At 29.5% G+C, this 25215-nt stretch overlaps 3 protein-coding genes across 3 annotated transcripts; 1 reads left to right on the forward strand and 2 right to left on the reverse strand.

Annotated features, from left to right (window-relative positions):
- Nucleotides 1–1097: 1097 nt before the first annotated feature.
- LOC113862583 (WAT1-related protein At3g28050-like) lies at nucleotides 1098–4147 on the forward strand. Its single transcript, XM_027495662.1, has 7 exons — nucleotides 1098–1510; nucleotides 1613–1678; nucleotides 1842–1955; nucleotides 2822–3065; nucleotides 3150–3308; nucleotides 3390–3541; nucleotides 3881–4147. The coding sequence occupies exons 1-7, from the start codon at nucleotides 1320–1322 to the stop codon at nucleotides 4050–4052; spliced, it is 1098 nt and encodes a 365-aa protein (XP_027351463.1). The 5' UTR covers nucleotides 1098–1319; the 3' UTR covers nucleotides 4053–4147.
- Nucleotides 4148–8757: 4610 nt separating this feature from the next.
- Nucleotides 8758–18577, reverse strand: LOC113862584 (WAT1-related protein At4g15540-like). Its single transcript, XM_027495663.1, has 7 exons — nucleotides 18352–18577; nucleotides 18166–18231; nucleotides 17941–18054; nucleotides 9902–10145; nucleotides 9424–9582; nucleotides 9193–9344; nucleotides 8758–9056 (listed from the first exon to the last, which is right to left on the reverse strand). The coding sequence occupies exons 1-7, from the start codon at nucleotides 18543–18545 to the stop codon at nucleotides 8909–8911; spliced, it is 1077 nt and encodes a 358-aa protein (XP_027351464.1). The 5' UTR covers nucleotides 18546–18577; the 3' UTR covers nucleotides 8758–8908.
- A 5168-nt stretch (nucleotides 18578–23745) lies between these two features.
- On the reverse strand, nucleotides 23746–24733 carry LOC113862338. The gene is made up of 3 exons (XM_027495428.1): nucleotides 24197–24733; nucleotides 23939–24034; nucleotides 23746–23874 (listed from the first exon to the last, which is right to left on the reverse strand). The coding sequence occupies exons 1-3, from the start codon at nucleotides 24731–24733 to the stop codon at nucleotides 23746–23748; spliced, it is 762 nt and encodes a 253-aa protein (XP_027351229.1).
- Between the last annotated feature and the right edge of the window lie 482 nt (nucleotides 24734–25215).

The raw sequence follows: 25215 nt of genomic DNA on the forward strand, positions 1-25215 counted from the left end.
AGGGTTACATGATGTACGGAAAAAATTTAAATAAAAGTGATAAAATTTTAGTTGAAAAAAATTTAAAAATACTAAATGAAATGTTATTAATAAGTTCTCGTTTCCTGTAGATTTTTTAAGACTTTCTTTTCTTAGCAATTTCTCTACAAGAAAGTATGCAGGAAAATCTATACGCTTCTGCAGATTTTTCTACAACTTCCTGTGTGTGTTTTCCAACAACAACAAAATCTGCAAGAAATTTTTTACAATTTTTTTGAAAAAATATTCACAAAAAATAATAAATTATCGTTTCCTGCATATTTTTCTATGACTTCTTTTACCTATTTTTAAACAAGAAATCCCGCAAAAAACTTGAAAACATTCTTACAGGTTTTTCTGCCACTTTTTCCTGCAAATTCTTTTACCTGAAAAGTGGTAGGAAATAATGAGTTTTTTCTGTTAATTTGAATTTGCAGAAAAATTCGCATGCAAAAAAACATTTGTTTTCTAATTTCTAAATTTGTAGGAACAATTGCAGCATCAGTTCTCCAAATTTCATACGAAACTGTTACATAGAATTCTTGTTGCCTGTGATTATTTATCAGTTTTCCATATGTCGCACGAATTGTTATTTAGAGTTTCCTAATTTGAAGCAACAGACTTCTTATTTTAGTTGAAATGTTGTTAGTGCATAATTCAAACTAGGTAAGAAATATTTATTTTTCTAAAACTACGTCTCATAATTTCAAACTTTGATCATGAATATATTATTTTTTTAAATTGACATTTATTTCATTACATTCAGTATAATATGGCTGTCTGATGTTCATCCAACGGCTCATAATTATTAAATGCGCCAAATACGCATCCGAATCTGACTGAGAAGATAAAAGGAAAATCCTATGACGACCAGAGTCACACATTCAATAACTCATCTCACGTCAAGTGAAAACCACCCGCAAATCGTAAGAACTTAATTATTGCACCAAAGATTCGTTTCACATCAAATTTCCCTATTCTCCTATAATATTATATTTCCCTTTCGAATAATAATTGTTAAGCGCATGGTAGTAGCAACAATTATTCTATTATATTACTCTCCTTGCGTTCTACGTCACGCATAATTCTAGCACCAATAACAAAACAAAACGATCTCAATTTCCATAATCTTTAAGAGATGCGACAAAATGTGCATTATCATGCCACACTCCACTGGCACAAAGTTCCGACTCAGACGCTGTTTGGTCCTTAGTGCGCGTAGTGATCAGGTTCAGTTGCCTAAACCTCAGTGAACTTCACTCTTGCCTGAGGTGCATGTGGTCTGTGAGAAATAGAGAGGGATGGCAAAAAGGGTTTGCTGCAAGGATTTGCTTCCTTTTGGGGCCATGGTGACCATGGAATGTGTCAACGTTGCTTTGAATACTCTGTTCAAAGCAGCCACCTTGAGAGGCATGAGCTACCATGTCTTTGTTGTTTATGCTTATGCTGTTGCTGCTATTGTTCTCCTTCCTGCACCTTTTATCTCCAAAAGGTTGAGTTAACAAAAAAAATAAGAAAGAATATCTCATTGAGGCTGCTAAAATTGACAATTGATTGGCTTTTAAATGTTTTTCTTTTCTGTGTCCATGTGCAGATCAAGGGTGCTTCCTCCACTCAGTTTCCCCATACTACGAAAAATTGGTCTTCTTGGGCTAATTGGGTACTTGGTTTGAATTTCAGGGATTGATTTAGACCCCATTTTTGTTGTACTTTTAATCCAAGGAAAAACAAGATATGGGTTTTATAATTGCATTTTCTGCGTTGTAAATAATTTTTTTTTTATTTCTTTTATTGTTAATGACTTTGTTTGGTCTGAACTGTAGATGCTCATCTCAGATTATGGGGTACACGGGCATCAATTTCAGTTCCCCCACTCTCTCCTCGGCGATAAGCAACCTGGTGCCAGCTTTTACTTTTTTGCTTGCCATCATTTTCAGGTTCCTCCCCTTTCATGCATTTCGACGCAACGAATCAAAAGTGATATCTATATATCTTTAATTTTAATTTTTCTTCCTTCTGCTATTAATCTTCGAAGAAAGTGTTAAATATATTCTGTTTTAAGTTTTTATATATATATATATATATATATTAATAACTATTTTAAAAAATATGTAAAGAAAGTTATTAGAGTAGGAGGATATATCAAAACTCTTACATACAACTGTTGAGTATGACCCAAATGAATTTATTTTCGTGGGTATATGGCTTAAAGTGGACAATTATTTCATAAAAGAGAAAAAGTGAACAATTGCGTTTATTTTATCTTTGTAAGTACTATTTCAGGTTGATTTTTCCTTTGATTTTGCTCATAAAATAGCCAATTTAATTTACCGGTTGAATTGTACTTTTCTAAAGAACCAAATTCATAACATCTTGTTTCAATTTTACCCACTCGTAAATCTTTTCAAATAAACATGACCTATTAGCTTCCCTAACTTTCACTTGGTTATTTTGTGTCTCGCTTTTTCCTTTTCATGATTTTACTTTTTCTATCAGGATTAACAAGCACTACAGAATTTTTACAACATTCTTTGTCGATAATTTTACATATACAATTGCAATGAAATGCTTTTTTGTACGATTTGTAGATATACCTTTTGAGTGTCATGTTTATATTTGAGATGCATTTTTGAATGTGTATATAATGAAAACATAAAAATAATCAAATACCATGTTATATACTGTCAATTTTTTGTTGTGAAAATAACACACCTGAAATGAAATTGAGTTTAGACTAGTTATAAGTTTTCTCTTCACTGTATTATTCTATTATCTAGTCTTATTTTTTTTAGATCCATTTTAGGATGGAAAAGGTGGTTGTAAGAAATGTAAGTAGCCAAGCCAAGGTCTTGGGTACCATAATATCAATAACAGGAGCATTTGTAGTGACGTTGTACATGGGGCCACCAATAATCATTGCTCATACACCTTCCTTGTCTGTTCATCAACCAACGCACACTCTCAATTCGGTGGATCGAAATTGGGCCATTGGTGGCCTTCTACTAACAGCAGAGTATATACTGGTTCCATTATGGTACATTGTACAGGTACAAAGTTTTTGGATGCTATAGAAAGTTTCAACAAGCTAATTCTCAAAACATTTTTTAATTCCAAACTTGTTAATTCTACAGGTGCAAATCATGAAGGTGTACCCCGATGAACTAACTGTGGTCTTCTTTTACAACTTATGTGTAAGCATGATGGCTGCAATTGTAGGTATATTTACTGAGACAAATGCAAATGCTTGGAAAATAAGACCAGATGCAGCATTGGCTTCCATAGTTTGCTCTGTAAGATGCACACAAGAACTACTCTAGACTACATGCTTATTATTCTAAAGTAACCTTGTGATACGCAATTGATTTTTTTAGGGAATTTTTGGGTCATTCGTGAACAATGCAGTTCACACATGGGTACTACGCATTAAGGGGCCAGTCTATGTAGCAATGTTCAAGCCACTCTCAATTGCAATAGCAGTTGCCCTGGGAGTCATGTTCCTCGGTGATACTCTCCACCTAGGAAGGTATGGTTATGATCATACTCAATTCTCAGATTGTCTTTTCCTTTAAACTGGACTAGACATGTTCATGAACAAATGCAGCTGACCAAACAAATAGTTATTCATATTTGTCGGTGTTCCCAATTGCTTTATCATCTTTGATTTTCCTAAAATCTTTACATTCCAAATGGAAATAATAATAATCATAAATCATCATATCCTTTTAATGATTTATCATCTTTGCTCTTCAAATCATTTTTGCTGATCTTTATTATCAGTTCATCCGTAGATTGATACATCATTGGAACACAGAAGAAACTCTGCAATTTAATCATTTAGTTTGTTGCATTGATCATTTTGCAGTCTAGTAGGAGCCACAATAATATCGATTGGATTTTACACTGTAATGTGGGGTAAAGCAAAAGAAGAGGTGGATGAAGATGTTACCGGCCAGGAATCACCAACTACAGAGAATGTTCATGTTCCTCTCTTACAAAGCTATAAAGCTGAAAAGAAAATGTATGGAAGTGTATAAAAGACAAACAAAACTGTTCATAATTCGTAACATTATACAAAACCGCAGAAAACCAATTTGTAAACAAAGAATAGCAAAGTAAATACGAGTTTAAGGATCAAAAGCATGGTTTTGTTGTTTCCCTAACACTCCGCAATTCCTTTTTGTATGCTCTGCAGTACACCTTAGGTTTGCGATATGCCTGGTTAGTACGCTATTTATATTTGCACAACAGTCTCAATTTCTTTATGTTCAAATAATGAAACTCAAACGAGAATAGTCTCCTTTCTCCCCAAAAAAGACTTTAGGGAGCAACGTATCTGCAAGTTGGTGCACGAACATGCACAGATGTGACTACAAGACACAGCAACTATAGTCAAAGCAACTTCTCTGTCTCTTGTAGCAACTCATTCATATTAAGCTTTTCAAAAGCATTTGGGAAAATTCTGTAACATCCCCAGTATGACATGTTTTATCATACAATTCAATATGACATCTTTTCTCTCATAACCAATCAACCATAAATAAGCAAGCAAGATTAGCATGAAACAATCTATTTCCTACAGTAACAGGGAAATTTAAGCAAATATAGAAAACAATAACATATTCAATAGGTGCAAATACAATCAAATCATATGAGAAATCAGTGGTGGGTAATCTCGGTGATTTAACACATTCTGTAGGTATGAATAGATAGTAACTAAATCAAATAGTATTTTTTAAAATGGATCATCTAGATACGTTTAATAATTTTGAGTCATCACTTTGGAATTACTTAATCAAATTGACTTTGATAATCTTAATTTTTTTAAATAATCTAATATTTTAGAATTGTAATATATAAATCTATATATTATACATATTTAATCTTAATGTATAAGAATATTGAAAGTAATAGAAAACTATTTACTATAATTTAATTATTTATTATTATAAATTTTTAAAAATTAGAATCTTTTCTTTCTAATTCGAATATAGTATATAATTTTAGAATAAAAAAATTTATAAAAATTAAGGATAAAGATATTTTTTTATTGATAAAAATATATTATCTAAATATATATATATATATATATATATATATATATATTATGAATATGAATATTAACTATTCATCCTTATCTTCTAATTGTTATTTTTTTTGGGTATGTACTAAAATATCAAATAAATAAAAAAATTGGATATTCCATATTTTTTTCTCTGTTTGTACTAATTTAATTATGTTATGAATAACTAATAATTTATAATTAAGATTTCAACAGTTTATTAAATTTCTATGTGCAATTTTTTTTATGTGAGCCTGCTTAGCTTAGAGGTTAGAGCATCGCATTATATCCTTTTTTTTTTATTTTTTTTATCAACATGCATTTCCACTCTTAAAATTTTCTTCTATTATATTTATAATCTAAGATTCTAATTCAGGTCATTTTTCATTTAAAATCAAAGGAAGTAAACTTTAAGAGGAGGAAAGGGTGTTAATAGCTAGCTTCCTATGGATACTTATGTTGCGCCTTTACACATTTACCAATAAGTCTTTTTCTTTCGGTTAACATCGTTGGCAAGAATTTTACACATTCAAATACCTAATCATATCTAGTAAGAAACCATAAATCTAACAACTCTCTACCTTTGACTATATACCTATCTTAGGTAATACTAAAACACACCAAATAATTTTAACTAAAAGTAAATCATCAATATTAGTTAATAATATTTTATTTTCTAATTTACCATAAAATTGTTGAACAATTAAATAGAGAAAATGCAGCAAAAACATATGGCACTATACCTAGGTCCTATTAGAATATGATCCCTTTTATTGAAATGAGCAACTATAAGAGTGTTTTATGTAAAAATAGGTCAATTCATAATGAGTCATCAAATTATAACAATTCTTAAAGAGTCATTTTTAAAACTGGAGAGAATATTTCTTTATAATCAATGCCATTTTTTTTAGCGTACCATTTAACAAGTTTAGCTTTATACTTTTCAACATTGCCTTTTAGGTCTCATTTGGTCTTAAAAATTCATTTACAATTGACTCATTTTGAATCTTTAGGTAACTCGACTAGCTCCCACACTTTGTTGTAATTCAATGATTTTAACTCTTCTTTCATGACATTTAACAACTTGTTTAAATTGTTACATTCAATGACTTGCTTAAATAAAATTGGATTCTCATCTCAAGTCACATTCATACTCAAGTGAGTGAAACACATAATCATCTGAAATAGCAAGTCTTTTCTACATTACAAACCTCCTTAATGTCATTTCTCGTGATTCATCTATCATTGACTCATTTGCAACTTATACATTGTTAATTGACTCATCATCTATATGTTGTTCTTGTTTGTTTAGAACATAATTTATTATCTTACCATGTTGTGTAATTGTGATACAACAAGAAAGATAACATTTTGAGAAGAGACACTAGGTGTAGGAGTTTCCATAAGTGTTTCTTTAATTTTTACTTTTCATGATTCATCACTCCCACTAAATCTAGGAGTTCGGTACAATAAAAGGGTGTCCAACCTATGTTAAGAAAATAGCTTCACGTAACTTTGGATAAAACATCATGAACGTTGGAAGATTCTAGAAATTGGATAACATAGCAAGGCAAGTCTTTAACTTGCATGCATAAGTTAAGATATGATGCTTTGTCTTGTTAATAGACACCGGAGCAAAGTCCACAAAGAAGTAAGATTAGTGAAAATCCTCCTTTGTTAGTTGATACATGTTGCTTTGACCTATCACTTGGTAGTTGGAGACCCAAAAATGGACATGCGAAAGTTGACCCACAAGGAGGAATAGTGCCCATAAATGGTTAATGATTAAGAAAAAGAAGTGGCGTGAATTCTTGTCACAATTAATTTTCATCGTACAATAAAAGAAGATGGGGTTTATAAAGGAAAAAAAGAAGGAATTGTAAGGGGACACAATTTGACTCATTCCCTTGTAAAAGCATTAGTTACATTCACCTGGTTCACCCTTATAAATCAAGAGTCAGAGTTTCCATTTCTCATGTACTTTGTAAGTTTACAAACTTATGCCGCATATGACTATTAGTCCTGAAACAATGGTTCAACAAGAATTTAACCTTTTTAAGTGATTTTTTCTTTGTGTATAATTATTTTATATATTTTCTTTGGAGTGAATCTAGAAATCAATTATGGTTCTAGTGAGTGAATAATCATAAATGATGGTTGTAATAAAAAGAGAGACAATTGAGATCTCAAAGTAGATTGGATCATGGTTATAGTGAGGCTTGGGTGGGAGTTTCAACTGATTGTCAAGGGTGATGACTAGTAGAAAACGCTACACATATGTAGCGGATGATCTCTGAAGTATGGGTACGCCTAAATTGTTGGAGTACCAATATTGGGTATGGTACACCCGGGTACATACTAAGAAAATTTTTCAAACAAAAAAAAAGGATACCAAGAAAATTTATGACATGCTTCATTTTTGTGATACTGATAAGCTAAGTCTTCACTTAGTTTATGAGAAATGAGATTCTATGATTAAGCAAGTGAAATTAGCAATATATCAACAAGAGGACAAAGAGTTGAATCAACATTCATCCTCCTATGATGTGGTTTATAATATCTTAATTGATAAATGGACTAAAAGCTACACACCTCTTCATTGTTTGACTCATTCACTCAATCCTAAGTAAAATTTAATAAATTACTCCTTTTATTTTATTTACTTTTTCTTTCAAGTTTCAATTGTCTTATTTATATGCTGTATAATTTGCGTAATAGGTATTATTATAGACAATGGCTTAAGGAAAATCCAAATCGAGTTCCACCGCATAAGGATAATGATGTTTGCAAAGGGAGAAATAAGTGCTTAAGAAGTTACTTTCCGGATTCAAAGGAAAGATTAGAGGCAACCACTGAGTTTGTTAAATTTTCAAGTGCTTTTGAAGAGTTTGGTTAATTTTATTCTTTGCAAGATAAGTGAAACTTGAAATCAAAGAAATGATGAATTATGTAGGGAACTACAATTTTCAAACTTTAGTATATTGTCTTCAAGTTTCTTTCACAACCATGTTCTTCTTGTTGTTGTGGAAGAAATTGGAGCACATATTTTTTTATCCACTTTTTGAAAAGAAATAAGGTTAAATATTAAAAGAGTTAAAAATTTAGTATTTGTACACACAAATCTTTGTCTTTTCTTAAGAAAAAGTAAGAATTATATGTGATATTGATGAAGATGAATGAGATTCACTTGAAGGTGTTGAAATTCTTGAAGTTGTTAATCTTTCTTTCGATGGGTTAAATTTAAAGACAGTTATTTTTATTAATGATAAGAAAAAAAATAATAAAATTTTCTTAATTATGTTTTATTATTGTTATATTATATTGAACAATTTAAGTATTACAATATCGTATCGTAAAATATTTATTATCTACATAGATAAATATATATTTCTGTTATATTAAAATTTGTATACTTTATTTATATATATATTTATTTTTTTAATCGATGTATTTGTATTCTATTTTTTTTTAAAAAAATACCATGTCCCGCATCTATATCCGGTAACGGTATCGTACCTGTATCCATGCGGATGATCCTTGAAAATGTACATATTTCTTTTTTCTCCATTTTGTTAATTTACGTATTTTCTGACTGGACAAATAAAATTGGCTACCTCGCCTAACATCTGAGGTGAGTCAAACGGGTATTAAATACTACAGCAACTACGAAGATATCGAGACCCTTAACAATATATTAATTCACAATGAGATTTTATTGGATTCCACAAAGCAGAGCAATGCTACGGATCACAAGTACATGATGAAAAAAAATAAGGTCAACTAGTTAACCTTATTTTTTATCATAATTTGAGTATTTATGAAGAATCATTTTTACGCGTTCTCGCTGAAGTTCTTCAACAAAGGACTATCACCGCTGGTCCTGGGACGTATGTCTAACTCCTCACTCAATTCTTCTTCTTTTGCCTTTCCCCAGATAACAGCATAAAACCCACATGATAGTATGAGTGCTCCAACAACACTGCAACATTTGAAACAAAATATATGTAAATGTCAAAACGCATGACAAAAATGAATCAAATATTCAAGTGTTCTTAAATAATTGCAATTTTCTTGAATTAAAACTCAACAACGAAGAAAGGGAATGAACTCCATACGTTCCAAAATGCAGTGCTTCGCCAAGAAATATAAAACTCATAGCGGCAGCAATGACTATTGACAGAGGCTTAAAGATTGATACATATACTGGGCCTTTAAGATGGAGGCCCCAAGTGTGAACCAAACAACTTAGACCTGTGCAAAAGAAACCCTGCATCAAGTAGTGGTAAATTTCAGCTTATATTTCCTTTCTATGACTCGTTTATCAATTTGCATTGTTAGATTCTCACCGAGTATATAACAGTGATCAAGGTTATATCAGGATTTATCTTCCAAGTGCTCAAATTTGATTCTAATAGTAAGCAAACTGGTGCAGATATGAGAGTCCCGCTCAGGTTGTACATGAACACCGCGATAAACTCTGCTGGGTATTTTTTCATCACACTGGTCTGTTTCCAAGCACCAAATATTGTATTTTAGTTTTCCGAAACGTTGTGTGACTAAATAATTACAAAAGAAGAAATGCAAAGTAATCAATATTGTTTAAGATTCGGAGTAACAAAACTCTTATATAAATATTAATTTATTTTTATTTTAAAAATCTAAGTAGAAAAGATTTAAATTATTTTCACTGTTTTTAATTTTTTTGAAAAAAATGAAAATAGAATAACATTTTTATAATTATTTCAAAGTTAAAAATAGAATGATTTTCTAAACCAAACAGGTTATTAGGTGCTTGTTGGAAGAGTTTTAAAGCGAGTTTAATACCTGAACAATGTACCAGATTGGAAGCAAAAGATACTCAATGAGGAGTAGGGACCCACCAAGAACCCAATTTGATTGTGATGTTGAGCCCATTGGAAAATCAACGGTAGGTGATGGTTGTGGAGATGAATTGGATAAGATTGTGGGGCCCTTATAGAGAACAACTACCAGTGCACCTGATATCGATACCATAGAACCCAAGATTTTGGCACGAGTGCTTGAGCTTCTCAAAGCTACCTTCTCCATCCTTCATGCAAAAGCCAAGAAAATAGTTCAGCATAATGAACAAACAAAATAGTAATAAAGATGAAAATAAGATGATACTTTTTATAAATTTAAATAAATCAAGGGAACAAAGAAGAATATAATAAGGAAATTTTTAGCAAAATTATTTATCTTACGTAATTTCTTTTGCACTCCTTTTATAAAATATCAAAGAATTAGATTAGATAGGAAAACTTCAAAATGTTGGTTAAGTGGAGTAAGATAGGGTTTTGTATCTGTGTGGGGTACACGTTAGTCTTCTGTAAATATTTATTGACTTTGACGCAAATTGCTTGGTTAATGTAAAATTTTATGTTACTGGAGTTGACATCTTGCAACAGACAAAAAGAATTGTAAGAAAAATACTAAGAAATTGTATTAATATATGAGTTGAATCATGCTGAATTTTTTTAATTAATCAGTTCTTAGTTTATTGAAAAATACACAAAACTTTAAAGAATAATTTTCATATGTTAACAGTTAATTTTATTTCCACATAGTAGTAGTACGCATTACTTATTCTTCACTACGGATATCATATTAGTAGTAGTCTACTTAGGAAAATAATCAGATTCAAACCCAACAAATACTTATAAAAATTAATTATAAAGAGTATGATATTCTTTTCATTAATTAAATTTAAGTTCAATAATAGATAATTATATATTATATTATGTGGATACTAATCCGTATAATATATTATATTTATAAATTAAATTTTAAATACTATTTAAATTAAATTTAAAAACTATTTGCAATATTTTTATGATTAAAAAAAATATCATTTTTAATATTTTATTTAAATTACATACTTTACTTGTAATCAATATTTTTCTCATTAATTTCTTACTATAATATTATAATATTTATATTTTATTAATTTATCAAATAAGTTCATAATAAAAATTAAATATAAGTTAACTAAATTACGAATAATAAATTCATATACAAATATATAAATTTCTAATTGATAAAAATATTTAAAATTAATATATATTTGTTTGAGAAAAATAAAATTTTTTAAGTTGATTATAAAGGCTTTATGTTGCTCGAAAAGAGGACAAAGAAAAGGAAAAGAAATATAAATTGCTTGAAATAATCTTTTTACACATTGGTTAAGGTTTATTTTGGACTAATTTTTAATTAAAAAATAGTTTATATGAGTTGAAAGTTTATTTCTTCTCAAAATATCTTATATGGAACTAATGAATTTTGTGGCTATATGTCACCATAATTTTGCATAACATGGTCATAATAAGATTTCAATAAAAAAAGTAACATTTTGACAATTTTTTTTTTAATAATTATGACAAGAAAACATGAGTTTTTTTAGTTGAAAAGAATGTGATATTTTAACAAGATTTTGTGCAAATTAGTATAGATAGCTCTCTCAAGTTGAAAAGTATTGAAATAGATTATTAAATTTATTAAAAAAGTTTTTTTTTTGAGGTTTCTCCAAAATACATTACCATTATTAACAATTGTAATCAAGAATACGCTGAAGAATTTTTTATTAAGGAATTCATTCAAGTTATTCCTGATAGCAGAAAACCTAATTGTAAAGACTTTAGAGATGATAAAAAAATTTAAATATTAATAAAAGTTTAATATGTTAAAAGTGGTAATTAGCGAATATACATTAAGATATGGCAAAAATATGTCCTTTAAGACTAATGTAGGTTGGTCCGAGTAGCAAGCAACTTAATATCACTTAAGCAAAGTTTTGAGTTTGAATTTTTATATATGCAAAAAATTGTCAATAATAAACTCACTCACCAAGCAACCAGGTTAAATTTGAATTTTATTTTAACGACTAAGGCTTTGGTATCCTCCACATGGAATGACAACCTCTATGAATGGTACAACACCGTCTCCAATCACAATCACCTAACTCATCTCCCTTGTTAGATCTAAGACAAAAGAACTATTACATAGTACGACCCCACAAACATGTTCTAACATTTTTGACACGTAGCAACTTTATGAAACACTTTGTGTGTCATCACATAATAACACTAACACACACCCACGTCTAACAATCCATGATAGGTGCACTAAGTAACGAAGGACTCAAACTCATATATAAAGAAGTGATTCTCTTGAGATTGATATTTTCTCTATCTAATTCAACTATAACTTGGAATAACTCTTCTAACTTGAGCGTTGAAATACTAGAGAGACTGTCAAGCGCCTTCAACCACTTTGTATCTTGAAAATTGTTAAACGTTTGACGCACAAGTTAGACTTGATGAAATTAATTAACAAGCATTCTGTCTCAATTGAAGTTGTACTGTCTTTTTATTGAAATTTATTTCATTAGAATTTTTTTTAATATTTCTTTCTTTATTTGCTTTTATACTTGTTTACGGTTGATATTATCCTTCTACTATATTATTTCATTTAAATGTCACTGTTAACTATTATTAATTTTATTAAAAATATACTAGTAAGAACCATTAAAGTGATCTATAATTCAATCTTGGACTACTTCTGAATTTATTTATTTTTTGAAAAAATTCATTGTACACAATATGTAAATATAAGTCTGCCAAATATTCATATTTTTTTAAAGCACACATAAAAATAAATAATATATAATACCTACTTTAGCCCGAAAAAATGTATGGAAATGAATGATAAATCTATATTCCATTCATGATTAGAGTCAACAAAATAGGCCTATTGAAACAATTTAAAAAGGTTTGATAAAATATAAGATATATGCTTTAAATTTAGATAGTTTTAACATGTCCAATCAAGTCCAATACAAACTAAGCTTATAGAAATTCACAAAAAAATTAAGTTTTACTTGTCTTGAAATAATTTGTGCGAAATTATATTAAATTTAAAATTTTTTTATCCGACACACAAAAACTTGCTACCCGCAACAGACTGACCCAAATGGGTCAGGTAGCTCGGTTTGCTAGCTCTATTTACGATCAAATGTAGTCTGTCATGATATTGTTTGTGTGGGTAATGCAATTCGTCTTGAATGTTTTGTAATCCTTCGATAATTTATTCATCAATTTATAACTATGTATCCTTTTTTTTTTCTTTTTTCTTTTTATGTTTATTTCAACACTTTTTATTTATATAAAAAGAAATATCATAGATATATATATTTAAAATTGTAAAATAAATAAAAAAACCTTCACATTAATTATTAAAAAAATAATTTTGAGTTAAAATTATTTATTTATTTATAATATATATTACACATGACTGATGACATGATAAAAGTGCATAACTTATTCTTAATGGTCTAATTAATACGTGCCGTCAAATATGTAAGTTTTGAAATTTCTTTCTTTCTCTCACCATTAGGCCATTGTCCCACATGACCTAAGCACCGCTCACGACAGCAAAACAACAACCCCATGATCGTTCCTAAACCACCCATCAAATCCAACTTGCAAGGTCTGAGTCGATGACTTGTCTGATGAAACATATAAAGAAAGTTCAATTATCGGAATCATATCCATCTATGGAACACGACTCTATGAGAAGATTTGAATATCACATCCGACTAATAAATTATGTTTGGTAATAAAATTTTGGAGAGGAATACTGGTCAATATGGAAGTATTGAAGGTGCCTTAAACAATTGGTGGGTGGACTAGTCTTTGGAGGTTGACGAAGGTTTCAGGTGACCTTTCATATATTATGGTCAGCTTGACATGTGGTATTCTTGCACACACCCATAAACTTTTAGCATATTTTTATCAATTTTTTAACTAATTAAAATTACAAACTTGTTCACTTTTTTAATTTTTAAATAGACAAAATTGCAAACCCTTATCTTACACACAATAACCTAAGACTCCAATACACCCAAACTACATATTATTGTGTCGAGTAAAAAACTTCTCTTATTTATAATATATTTCTACATCTTCCTTCTTCAAGTTTTTTTATGTGAAACTTTAATGAATAACTTACTTTAGTCCATCATATCTTCTTTTTATTTAAAGTCTCATGTTTCTTCACTTTACTAACAACTTCCATTTTAGTTTTCTTAAATTTATTATATTATTTCCTTTTAATTAATAGGAATTACTTTGTTCATTTTCTTTTGTTTCTTCTCATTTTTGACTAAAATTTTGTTATGATATGATCATTTGAACAAACCCTAAACTCTAATACTATTGTTAAGCAATACTTCAGAGCTTAAAACACTATAGAGATCTCTATCAATGGATCACAAATAAACCATATTCTACTTATTAAAGCTTTATAAATGTTAAATTTTTTCAATAAATTATTAAAATAAAAAATATTTTTGAATAAAGTAAGTATAAAAAAACAAATGAAAAATTAAATAATAATTTAATTGATAACTTTATTTTAATGTTTAATATATATTGTTAAAATATAAATAAATATTAACAATAAAATTTTATATTTATAAATCCTTATTTTTATATTTATTGTTATGGTATTGTATGTTTGTTATATGAGTGAAATTGTTTTAACTTAAAAGAGTTCAAATGGTGTAAACTGCAGAATATCTCAATACAGTGAAATATCTCTTGTTGTATCGAGAAAGAGCGTCAAGAATTATGCTTTCTAGAGTTCTCTCATTGTAGCGAGAAGTAGATAAGGATGACTAATTAGCATTTTCGCTGTAGCCAGGATTTTTACTGTAGCGAGGGATTCTCGCTAAAGCGATGAGCTCTCGCTGTAGCTAGAATGATAGACATAAAAAAATGTCTAATTTTTTTACTGTAGCGAGAGAAGGGCTCGCTGTAGCGAAAATATCGTGAGTTGAGGGGTATTTAAGGATTTTCAAATTAGAAAACATTGATTATAATCTAAGTCATAACCTCTCCTTTATTCTCTCTGATCTCTCACACTCATTCCTTAGAAAATTTTCCTAAACTTCAATCTTCCTTCGAATCTGAATTTAGAAGTTCAACCAATCGACTTCATAACTCTTCATAACTCTTCTTTCAAATAAATATTATTATGTTTTCTTCATAACTCTTCTTTCAAGGTAAGGAGAGCTCTATTTTGTCATTTTAAGCATAGTAAATATTTTGTACTCATGAGAGTACTTTTGTATGTGTTATTTTATGTAAATACATGATTGAATGATATTGAATTGTGTTGAAAGGTTAATGAAGCATGTTTGACTGATCTTGGGTGTTAGTGCTATATTCTGATTGTATACGTATTTTGAACTTAGTTTGAAAGTGCTTTACTAAGCACGATCTTTTAACTGAGTAATGATTTTGACATGAAAAAGAGAATATAATATGAGTAATAAGTGTTGATGGATATAGATAGTGTGAATAGTTTAAAGATACACTGATGGTATAGAGTCTTAAAACAATGAAAAATCTGAGAAAAATATAGGGTGATGAGCGACATTTACATATGTGTGCACTCTCTTTCTAAGAGCGAATGCGTCACATAACCTCACACCCGTTTCCTGATTCATGATTATACTTTTGCTAAGAAACCTGTTATTATATATGTTGTATCTATATACATGGGCTAACTGATAACTATTTACCTAACTGTGTAAGACCTCAAGAAATGCTTAAGGAATGTATATTTATGATCACAGTGCACTGGGAGTGCATATTTGAAAGAGAGAAATGTAATAATTTATGACGAAATATATGCATATGTGATTATGCGATAGTAATTGATACACTATGAAATTAGCTTATAGGTATTGATATATTGTAATTGGAATTGATATTATTATGTTTTCTTTTATTCCATTACTATGATTATGTTGTGATGTAGTTTTTGAAATAATGTTATGTTTAAATAGAAAGATAGATGCTCATCCTTACTAAACTTTTTAGGGAATAAAGATGACGGCACCCCCAAGGCAAATTAGATTGATAGATAGTAAAGAAAACTGTAGAATAAATTATATATTTAATGAGTATCATAGGCTTTGTCACTTTAAGTTTGCCATAGATTGTGACAATGTACCTAGCCATATATGTACCTTAAAGATGGACCTATATTATAGTATTCCTTTAGATTTTTTTTATAAATGATAGGATCTATCATACTCTCTTTATATGTATATTTATAGAGGAACAATTAGAACTCTAGCTGCTGTGAGCTATCTGTGCTCCTATTTTAACTATGATCATCTTAGAAGACCAGCTTCAATCACTTTTAAGCAGATTACATGTGTTGAGGTTGCGACTGACTTTGACGATCTCTATCTTGAAAAAAATGATGATTTAGACTCCAAAGAGCTAGTTAAGATAGAGAGATGACATGATAATAATTAGTGTTAAGCCCTCAGTATGTTAGATATGAGTTATGAACTTTTGATCAAATGTTTGTAAATTATTATACTGTCTGTACATAATTGATGTTAATATAATATAATTATTCAGTTATGATTTATTTTTCTTATTTTACTACTTCAATTAATTTATGAACAGAGTTATTTATAAAAAAAAAATTAATTTTTTTTCCATTTATGTATTACAAATATAGAATATAAAGAAAAATTTTATTTCTTTTCATTATTTTTAACTAAGCTATTAAATATATTGAAGTAAAAAAAAATAAATTTAAGAACGTCACATGACTTAATATACTTAACAATATATTGAATCACACTATTCAACAATTAAATTAATAATTTTATTTTTTGAAAATTGTCAAACGAAATAATTCTAAAAAAATAACATTTAATTTCATCTTAAATTTATAATACTTCAAAGAATAATATACCGTATTCCCACTGACAGTATTAGGTGGACCTTTGTTTCGATATTGGTGAATCGGCCTTTATATATTGTATCATCTTTGTTAGTGGGGCTTAAGGTGATTGCGATCAATAATGCTTCTTTTGTTTAGTCTCGCTTCCCAAACTAATCTGTATTATTTATCCACTTTCTTTGCCATTTAATGTATTAGGTAAGATTAGGAGCTTTTTTATATGTTCAAGTTTTTTTTACTCTATCTGATATTCGATTATTATATTAGTATCGATTATTCGGGTTAGAAGCTTAGATGTGATTTAAAGTTTTTTATTCTTCTCAGTAAACAAGATTTTTTCACACTAGAGAAAGTTTAAAAATTTTCATATTTAATCTAAATTTTTTATTTAATTTATATTTAATAAATTATAATTTATTATTTTATTAATCGTTAAATAAAAGACTCAAATTGAGTATAAAATTTTTTTAAAAAAAATCATTCTTCATATATATATAGATATAGATATATATAATTATAAGTTTAATCACTACTTTTTGTTTTGAATCTACACTGCTGCTTATTTTGTATGCTTTCCTGTATCAGAAAATATAAATCATACTTGATTGAATAATTCTTATATGAGTTTATTTTTATTAGATATAATTAATAAACAATAAAAATAATGTTAGACTTTAATTTTAATATATTATCAATATAAATTATCGATTAATTAAAAATATCATGCATATAATTTAAAAATAACTATTACAAAACTCAATAATTATCCATCGTATAATAATTTATAATTAAATAATAATATAAAAGAATAAAATTACACTATTACTACTTTTAATTGAATTCATAATTTTATTAAAAATTGTTATCCTATTAAATTTTACGTTAATTGTGTTGAATTTGACCTGCGGTGGTGCTATATATATATATAAAGGGAAGAATTTTTTACATTTAAAAACTCTTAAATTCAATTTCAACTTTTCATCTAATAATAAGAATAGTAAGAAAGTAATAAATTAAAATACTGTTTGGTTGAAGCAAAATATTTTAGTATTAAATGTTGAAGGACGAGAGATATGAACCTGAAAAGGATCGCTAAGATGAAGGTAAAAGCCGGGATAAGGTTGCTAAGAGCAGAAGCAAGAGTAGGCGAAGTGTATTTGAGTCCTCTGTATCCACAAAGCTGAGCTGCAAGTCTGCCTCACTCCAACGATGATGCAATAACAAAAACTAAGATCAGTGTCCTTTTTTCTTGAGAATAAACATTGAAATGTTCAAAATTAGAGTTATGCACTGTTTTGTCTTACCCAATAACTCCAAGGAGGAAAAATCTGATGATCAGAGACATATTCCACGGAGGAAGCCCTCTTGACCTGCACAAATACACAACAAACGTATGATTAAAAAAGGGACAACGTTGATTCTCACAGAAGAATTGCTTCGAATTGTACGAGGTAACGATGGATGTGTATATTTAATATGCAATAGAGAACCATCGGAAGACGAAGGGCAGAGGCAGGAGGAGAAAGAGGGTTGAGATTGCAAAGGAGTAAAAGATGAAGGCATAGTAACTGAGCCCCTTTTCAGTTGCTGCTTTGAATAAAACGTTAACACCAACGTTTGTGCACTCTATTGCAATCATAGCTGTGAATGGAACCACTTCATTGTACCAATAACTCCCTGCCATCTCTCTGTCTGCCTCTCTCCTCTCTCTCTCTCTCCCTCTCCCTCTCCTATTGACTTTTGTCTTTATTTATATTGATCGACGTATGTTCCATTATAATTTTTATAGGCCATACATCGAAATGATATTATTCCTATTTTTTATGATTTCGCTGTATGTTCTATTTAAAATATTATATATCATAAAAATAATTTAAAAATGTTTATAATAATTAATACATTTATTTTTATACGTAATAAATAAATATTTTATTAAAAAATATTATAATAAAATTATATATCGGTTAAGCTAAAAAAATATTTATTTAAGCATGTCTAAGCACATTTTATTAAGTTTAAGCAAAAATGAAATAAAGAATTATAGATGGAAAACTTGTGTTTCGTTAAAACAAATTTATCTCTCTTAAAATAATTTTTGTTTAAGCTAACTCAAGGAAAATAAAGCAAATAAAGATTCACATAAATAAATAATGCAAAAATTGTGATTATTATACATTAAAAGATATGTAACATTGGATCAAATACATTTGACCACACAATGTTTGAATATATATTTTACATGTAAAATGATTTGATAAATATAAATTTAATAAAGAAACAAAACAAGCTTTAACATTTATGCAATCAATTTTGATCAAAGATTGAATCATGTCTATCATCAAGGTGTTCCTACAGGATAATAACATAAACTAGTGAAATTGAATAGAAAGAAAAACAAAGAAATTAAAATGATGTAATGTTAAGTTGAATAGTTTTACTGTTAACAATTTTGTGAAATTAAATTGATTTACTAATGTGTGAAGGGATCATAACATGAAGGTGCAAAATAATGCATTTCAAATTGATCAAAATGTATTGATTGATATTCTTAACATATTCACACAAAAATATATATATGGTTATAATAAGAAAGTGAAATAATTTATTTATTGCTATTAAAAGTCATTTTTAAAAGTACCTAAGATGTTGATTAATCTTAAATTGATTTTTTTTGTTTGATTTACTAGTAGCTTAACCCAACTTTTCAATTTTTTATACCTATTTCTCTTTATGCTTTATCGTTATTTGAATCTCTTGAGTTGTGTACCATTGTTAATGACCACAACAAGGGCATCATCCTTCTTCTAGTCATTAGTTTGTGTTTGTATATGTGTGATTTGACAAATTAAAATATTAATACTCTCATCCACCAACTCATAGTTTTCTTGTGAACTAGATATCTTAGAGGCCACCTAATTTAAGGCATGTATTGAACGAGAAATTGAATACAAAGGTATTGTTTGCTTAGATGTTGAAACTAAGTGGAATTCAACTTTTTTTTTTTTTTTATGTTAGAAGGCGCTTTGAAATATTAAAAGACATTTAAAAAGCTTGAAATGCAAGATAGGAACTATATTGAAGAGTTAAACAAGGGGAAAGGTGTTCCTACAAGTGAAAATTGAGACTATGTACATTCAATATTACCATATTTGAAGATTTTTTATGAAGCTACTTTGAATATTTCTAGTTCATCTTATGTGGGTAACATGTATATGTTAGAGGTTCTTGGAATTGGAATTGGAAAGAAGATCAACCAAATGTGTCATTAGTTCAAAGATGTAAGAATGAAAGAAATGGCTATAAAAATGAAGAAAAAATATGATAAATACTGGAAAATCCTAACAATCTAAATATGTTGTCGTTTATTGTTATTGTGTTAGACCCTAGATACAAATTAAAGTTTATAAAATGGTTGATTTCTCAAGATTTTGGTGTTAGTGAGGCAATAATATTGAATGAAAAATTAGAAACTTGTTTGAAGTCTTTTTTTTTTGAGGAATTCAAAGGTAGGGAAGCAACATCTCAAGGTGATTTGCAGAAAACAATATTGAATGATGATCGTTATGGTTATAGTGAATTTTTCAGGATAGTAGTAATGATTGCTGTGGCTATACTCAATTTTTTTGATCAAGTAGAAGTAAGAAATCTGAGTTAAGTTAGTACTTGGAAGAAACTTTAGAGAGCCCAAAAAATTTTGATATCTTGAAATGGTGGAAGTTAAACTCAAGTTGATTTCCAATCTTTGCAAGCATTGCAAGATAGGTGTTGGCAATACTTGTGTCCACTATAGCCTCTGAATCTAGAATGGTGGAAACACTTATTTGAACCTAAGACTCGCTTAAGGGATATTCTTTACCATTATTTTCAAATGAGAAGTTTGAAGAGCTTGAGAAATTTCAGTAAGGTAAAAACACTCATCATGTTACTATTAATATATTACGAGTTGATAAATAATTACTAATTAGATATAACTTTTTTTTTTGGCAGAAATGGCTTCTCTACAAGATATTGCTTTTATAGCCTCTATGGCGCTCGATGATGATTAAAGATTTTTTTTCTTAATGTTAGTTCTTTAGTTGTTAAAATGGTAGTGTTGTAGTAGTTTCTTTGAAGACACCTCCTTTTATGGTCTCAAAATGAAACAATGTGACACTATCCGAATTGTGTGCTCTACTTCAAAAACTGTAGTTTTCGATTACATGTATTGTATTATTTGTAATTGCATTATTTGTTTGTGTAATTGGAGATTGCCTTACAGGTTATAGGTATAGTGAGCCATTGGATGCAACTATTAGTTCTGAACATTCACTTATTTCCCTTATTGATTTTTATGTTTCTAATGTTCTCTTTCTTTTACGTGTATGAATAGCCAGGTCCTTATGATTCTTATGTTGTGGATTTTTTTTTTTTTGAGCCCGAGTCTCCCCATCCCTCATCCTACTTAAGTAGAAGTAAACAATTATTTTCCCTTTTTCTTTTCTTAATATTCTGATTTTTGTAAAGCTTTGTTAAGCACAAATGGAACTTACCTTAACTGGAGAAGTTGAAAAATAATGGTGCTGCTATGAAAGTCTACCATGGTGATATCATATCATTTTCTACTCCTCCACTACATGGTAACATGGATCCTTCTAATGACTCAATATCTTTATTCTTTTCTAATTCCTATTCCACCTTTTCTTACAATAGTTGTAGCACTTGTGGATTTTTTTTCGCTCACTGGTGCTTCAAGGCTGAGCACGATTTCCCTATATTTTTTCTTTTATTTGTTAAAGTAAATTAATAAATAAAAAATATAGTCCTATATAAAAAATATTTTCTTTGTTATGGATGCTGTTTATTTTTTAAAAAAATAGGGCGATAATTGTAATTATTTTGTGTAATGTCGAGGAATTTATGCTTTTGAGTATTTGTTGCCTTTTGTGCATATTAAGTCTTTACGGTGTGAATTTGTTATATTGCCAAATTATTATAATTTAGTTTTATAATGCAGAACTTGTATTTGCTTTTGTATATCAAAAGGTGCTTGTAGTCATAAATGAAGATATTTTGAATTTTATGCACGGTCAGGTAGTATATTTGAGACATTGCGTTTGAGAAAACCTTTAATTGTAGTGGTAAATGAAGATTTGATGGATAATAATCAAAGTGATCTTTTTTCTCCCAAAAATATTAATATTGTATAAGAATAAAACCAGTTTTTAACTAAAACTGAATTTAAAACCAGTTTTAACCAAATCTGGATTTAAAACCAATTTTAAACCAAATTCAAATTTCAAAACCAATTTTAAACTGGTTTTAAAAAATATAAAATAAAGTGGTTTAAAATCTAATCCATCAATTTGGATTTAAAATAGATTTAGATTGGATTTATAAATCTAATCGATGCACACCTCTACGTACAAGTGCTTTTGTTATCTTAGTGGGCAATAATGATAACTTAGAATAAGCTCCTTTTACCTAAGATAGATGTTTTAAACTATTCTACTATTGAGTCTCAAAAGAGAAACACAACATTTAGATGGAAGAATGTGGCCTGAATGACTTCGATCTCCTTAATATTGAATTAAAACGAAATGAACGTTCACGCTTGGATTTGGAAGAGGTTCAGACTTCGAGGAAATTTTCTCTGAGAGGGGAAAGTGATTTAGTGAGAAATGAATGTTTTCTATGCTGAGGTTTCTTAAATACTCCTCTAGATCTACGCATTCTCGCTTGAGTGAATCAACCCGCAAGAAAACCAAACAGTGACATCTACCCAAATTTTTGCTATTTTCGCCTAAGCGATCGGCATCTCGCCTGAGCGAGAGACATTATTGCCTGAGCAAGAGGCATTCTCACCTGGGTGAGAATGAGTCCAGAGAGTTCCCCATTTTTCTTGCGACGCCTTACCTGAATGAGGTCACTTTTTGCTTGAGCGAGTGATAGATGATACTAAGTCGCTGTCAAAATAACTAAGTTTGTCTAAAAATTTTACGGTATAAAGCTCAACCTAAGTCAATTTATAGAGACACATATTTAATTAAATTCAATTTTAGGTTCTTTAATAATGCGAGTAAAATTTAGGGGTTTGAAAACTTCAAATCAATTAAATTAAATTATGAACATAATTAACTTGAATAAAAATAGATTAAGAATTATCAATCCACAGAATCTCAAATGCGTATAATTCTGATTATCACAGTATCTAAAGATTTTAATCCGAATTTGAACGATTACTCAATTCAATTATTAATTCAATCGAATAACCTAATTGAACCAGATCACGAATTAAATTAAATAGTCATTTAACCTAATATGAATTAAATATCAAATTAGAATATCAATCGAATCTTAATTTGAATTTTAACCGCAGAAAAGTTAATTACAATCGCAATACACAAATATGAGATTAGAGAAAAACAGAAGAAACTGGGAGCAATTGGCCCAAAACTCAAATCAAATTTACATTATTTTTTGCAGATTGAATGTAATGTTTAGCCTTCCATCAAAGCACTTAACCCAAGCGATAATGAGATGAAGATGAGAGAATTCGAGAGAAGGTAAAAACAAATATTCTTATTAAAGGCCAAATCTCAAAACTCAAAGTGTCTAATTTGCACGGACACCCTAATTCAGAGTCTGATTAGTCTATTTATATGTTCTGATTCGGGTAAACTTAATGGCCAAAATTCAGACCTCAATTATATTTAAAAGCCCAAACACAATTATTAAATAACAAGAGTCTAAATGTAATCCCACATATAAGATTAAGTAAATCTGCCTCAACTTAAAAAAATCATAAAAAATTGAAAACGACTCCTAATCCAACAATCCATATATGCATTTTGAAGTCTGCAATAACTTCTCCTCTTATCCAGTCTCCAATTATGCTGAAATGATTACTAGCAGTTGTTACCAGACTCTAAAATCACATACTTCATGTGTTTGGGAAAAGGATTTAGTTCAAGTATAGGTGGCTGCACAATCGAGGGAAATGTCCTGGTAGAGGAGTCCAATTCTGCAGCATGTATCTGGGCGGGCAAATTAAGGGGTATGTGTATTTGCAATAATCAAGCTAGAGCTTTCCAAACTTACTGCTTCTGCATATGAAACATCATTAATTGTTAAATACGCATCTATCTCAATACAAACCTTACACAAATCCGTTATAGTGCATGTACAACTAGAAACCTAAGAAAAATCATTACAAAATTTCTTAATCATAACATCTATCTGACATCCACTCTACAGCTCTGTGGGATGTTTCATAGCCTTAAAGATGTTGAGCTGCACAACATCGTCTCCAAACTCCATGGATAGAATTCCTGAGTGCACATCAATCTTTGTCCTTACTGTTTTCAGAAAAGGTCTACCGAGGATCAATGTAGGCATGCTAGAATCTTCTGCCATGTCCAGAATGTAAAATTCTGCAAGGAATATCAGCCTGTCTACTATGACTAACACATCTTTTACTACTCCAGCAGGAACTGCAGTGCTTCTATTTTTCAATTGAATGACTACACCAATTTGCTTTAGGAGAACGAGGTTGAAAGACTTGTAGATTGATGTAGGCATGGCATTTATGGAAGCACCAAGATCAAGAAATGCATTGCTAAAGGTGGAGTTCCCAATGGTACAAAGGATAGTAAACGTGTCAAGATCTTTGCACTTCTGTAGCATATTGGGTTGTATGAGGGCTGACACATTTCTCCCCATGTTAATCCTCTCGTCATCTTTCAGCCTCCTCTTGTTGGTGCATAACTTTCTAAGAAACTTTGCATATTTTAGAATATGTTTTATAGCATCCAGTAGCAGATTGTTCACTTCTACTCTTCTGAACGTCTGAAAAAGCTCTTTATCAAAGTCTGTTAGTGTTTTTGGCTTGGCCATTTTGTTTAGAAAAGAGAGAGGTGATTTCTGCACAATTTTAGAACTGCTAGGAGTAGCTTGTGTCTTTATGTTTTGCTACTTCTTAGCCTTTGGCTCCACTTCAGTTTGCACCTTTTTATTTTTCTAACTATTTCGCAACTTTTTCCCGCTCCTCAATGTGATAACACTCACATTTTTTAGGTTAATCTCTGGTTGAGAAGGAAGTTGTCCACACCCTTGAGACTTGAACTGGTTCACAGTGGTGACTAATTGACCAATTTGTGTCTGTAGATCTTGGATGGAAGCATTAACATTCTTTTGGAACTACAAATTGCTCTTAGCCATTTGTTTGACCAAATCCTCCAAGGAAGGTTTAGAATTTTGTTGTTGTTGCTGCTGCCTCATTGGGGGTAGTTTGTGGTTGTTACTTGCTTGGCCAATCTATTGCTCAGAAGTGTCATATCTCATATTTGGATGATCATTGAAAGTAGGATTATGAGACT

Source organism: Abrus precatorius, unplaced genomic scaffold (genome assembly GCF_003935025.1).
Source record: "Abrus precatorius isolate BTA unplaced genomic scaffold, Abrus_2018 Scaffold3, whole genome shotgun sequence".
Taxonomy (NCBI): Eukaryota; Viridiplantae; Streptophyta; class Magnoliopsida; order Fabales; family Fabaceae; genus Abrus; species Abrus precatorius.

What these genes read in the sequence shown, in the direction of transcription:
- LOC113862583 (XM_027495662.1), top strand. Translation starts at nt 1,320, where the DNA reads ATGGCAAAAAGGGTTTGCTGCAAGGATTTGCTTCCTTTTGGGGCCATG. An exon ending in CATTATGGTACATTGTACAG is followed by an intron (nt 3,066 to 3,149) that starts GTACAAAGTTTT and finishes TTAATTCTACAG; the next exon opens with GTGCAAATCATGAAGGTGTA. An exon ending in TGGCTTCCATAGTTTGCTCT is followed by an intron (nt 3,309 to 3,389) that starts GTAAGATGCACA and finishes TGATTTTTTTAG; the next exon opens with GGAATTTTTGGGTCATTCGT.
- LOC113862584 (XM_027495663.1), bottom strand. Translation starts at nt 18,545, where the DNA reads ATGGCAGGGAGTTATTGGTACAATGAAGTGGTTCCATTCACAGCTATG. An exon ending in CTGCCCTTCGTCTTCCGATG is followed by an intron (nt 18,232 to 18,351) that starts GTTCTCTATTGC and finishes GTATTTGTGCAG; the next exon opens with GTCAAGAGGGCTTCCTCCGT. An exon ending in TGATCACTGTTATATACTCG is followed by an intron (nt 9,345 to 9,423) that starts GTGAGAATCTAA and finishes TACTTGATGCAG; the next exon opens with GGTTTCTTTTGCACAGGTCT.
- LOC113862338 (XM_027495428.1), bottom strand. Translation starts at nt 24,733, where the DNA reads ATGGCCAAGCCAAAAACACTAACAGACTTTGATAAAGAGCTTTTTCAG. An exon ending in GTAGACCTTTTCTGAAAACA is followed by an intron (nt 24,035 to 24,196) that starts GTAAGGACAAAG and finishes GATTTTTCTTAG; the next exon opens with GTTTCTAGTTGTACATGCAC. An exon ending in ATGTTTCATATGCAGAAGCA is followed by an intron (nt 23,875 to 23,938) that starts GTAAGTTTGGAA and finishes TTGCCCGCCCAG; the next exon opens with ATACATGCTGCAGAATTGGA.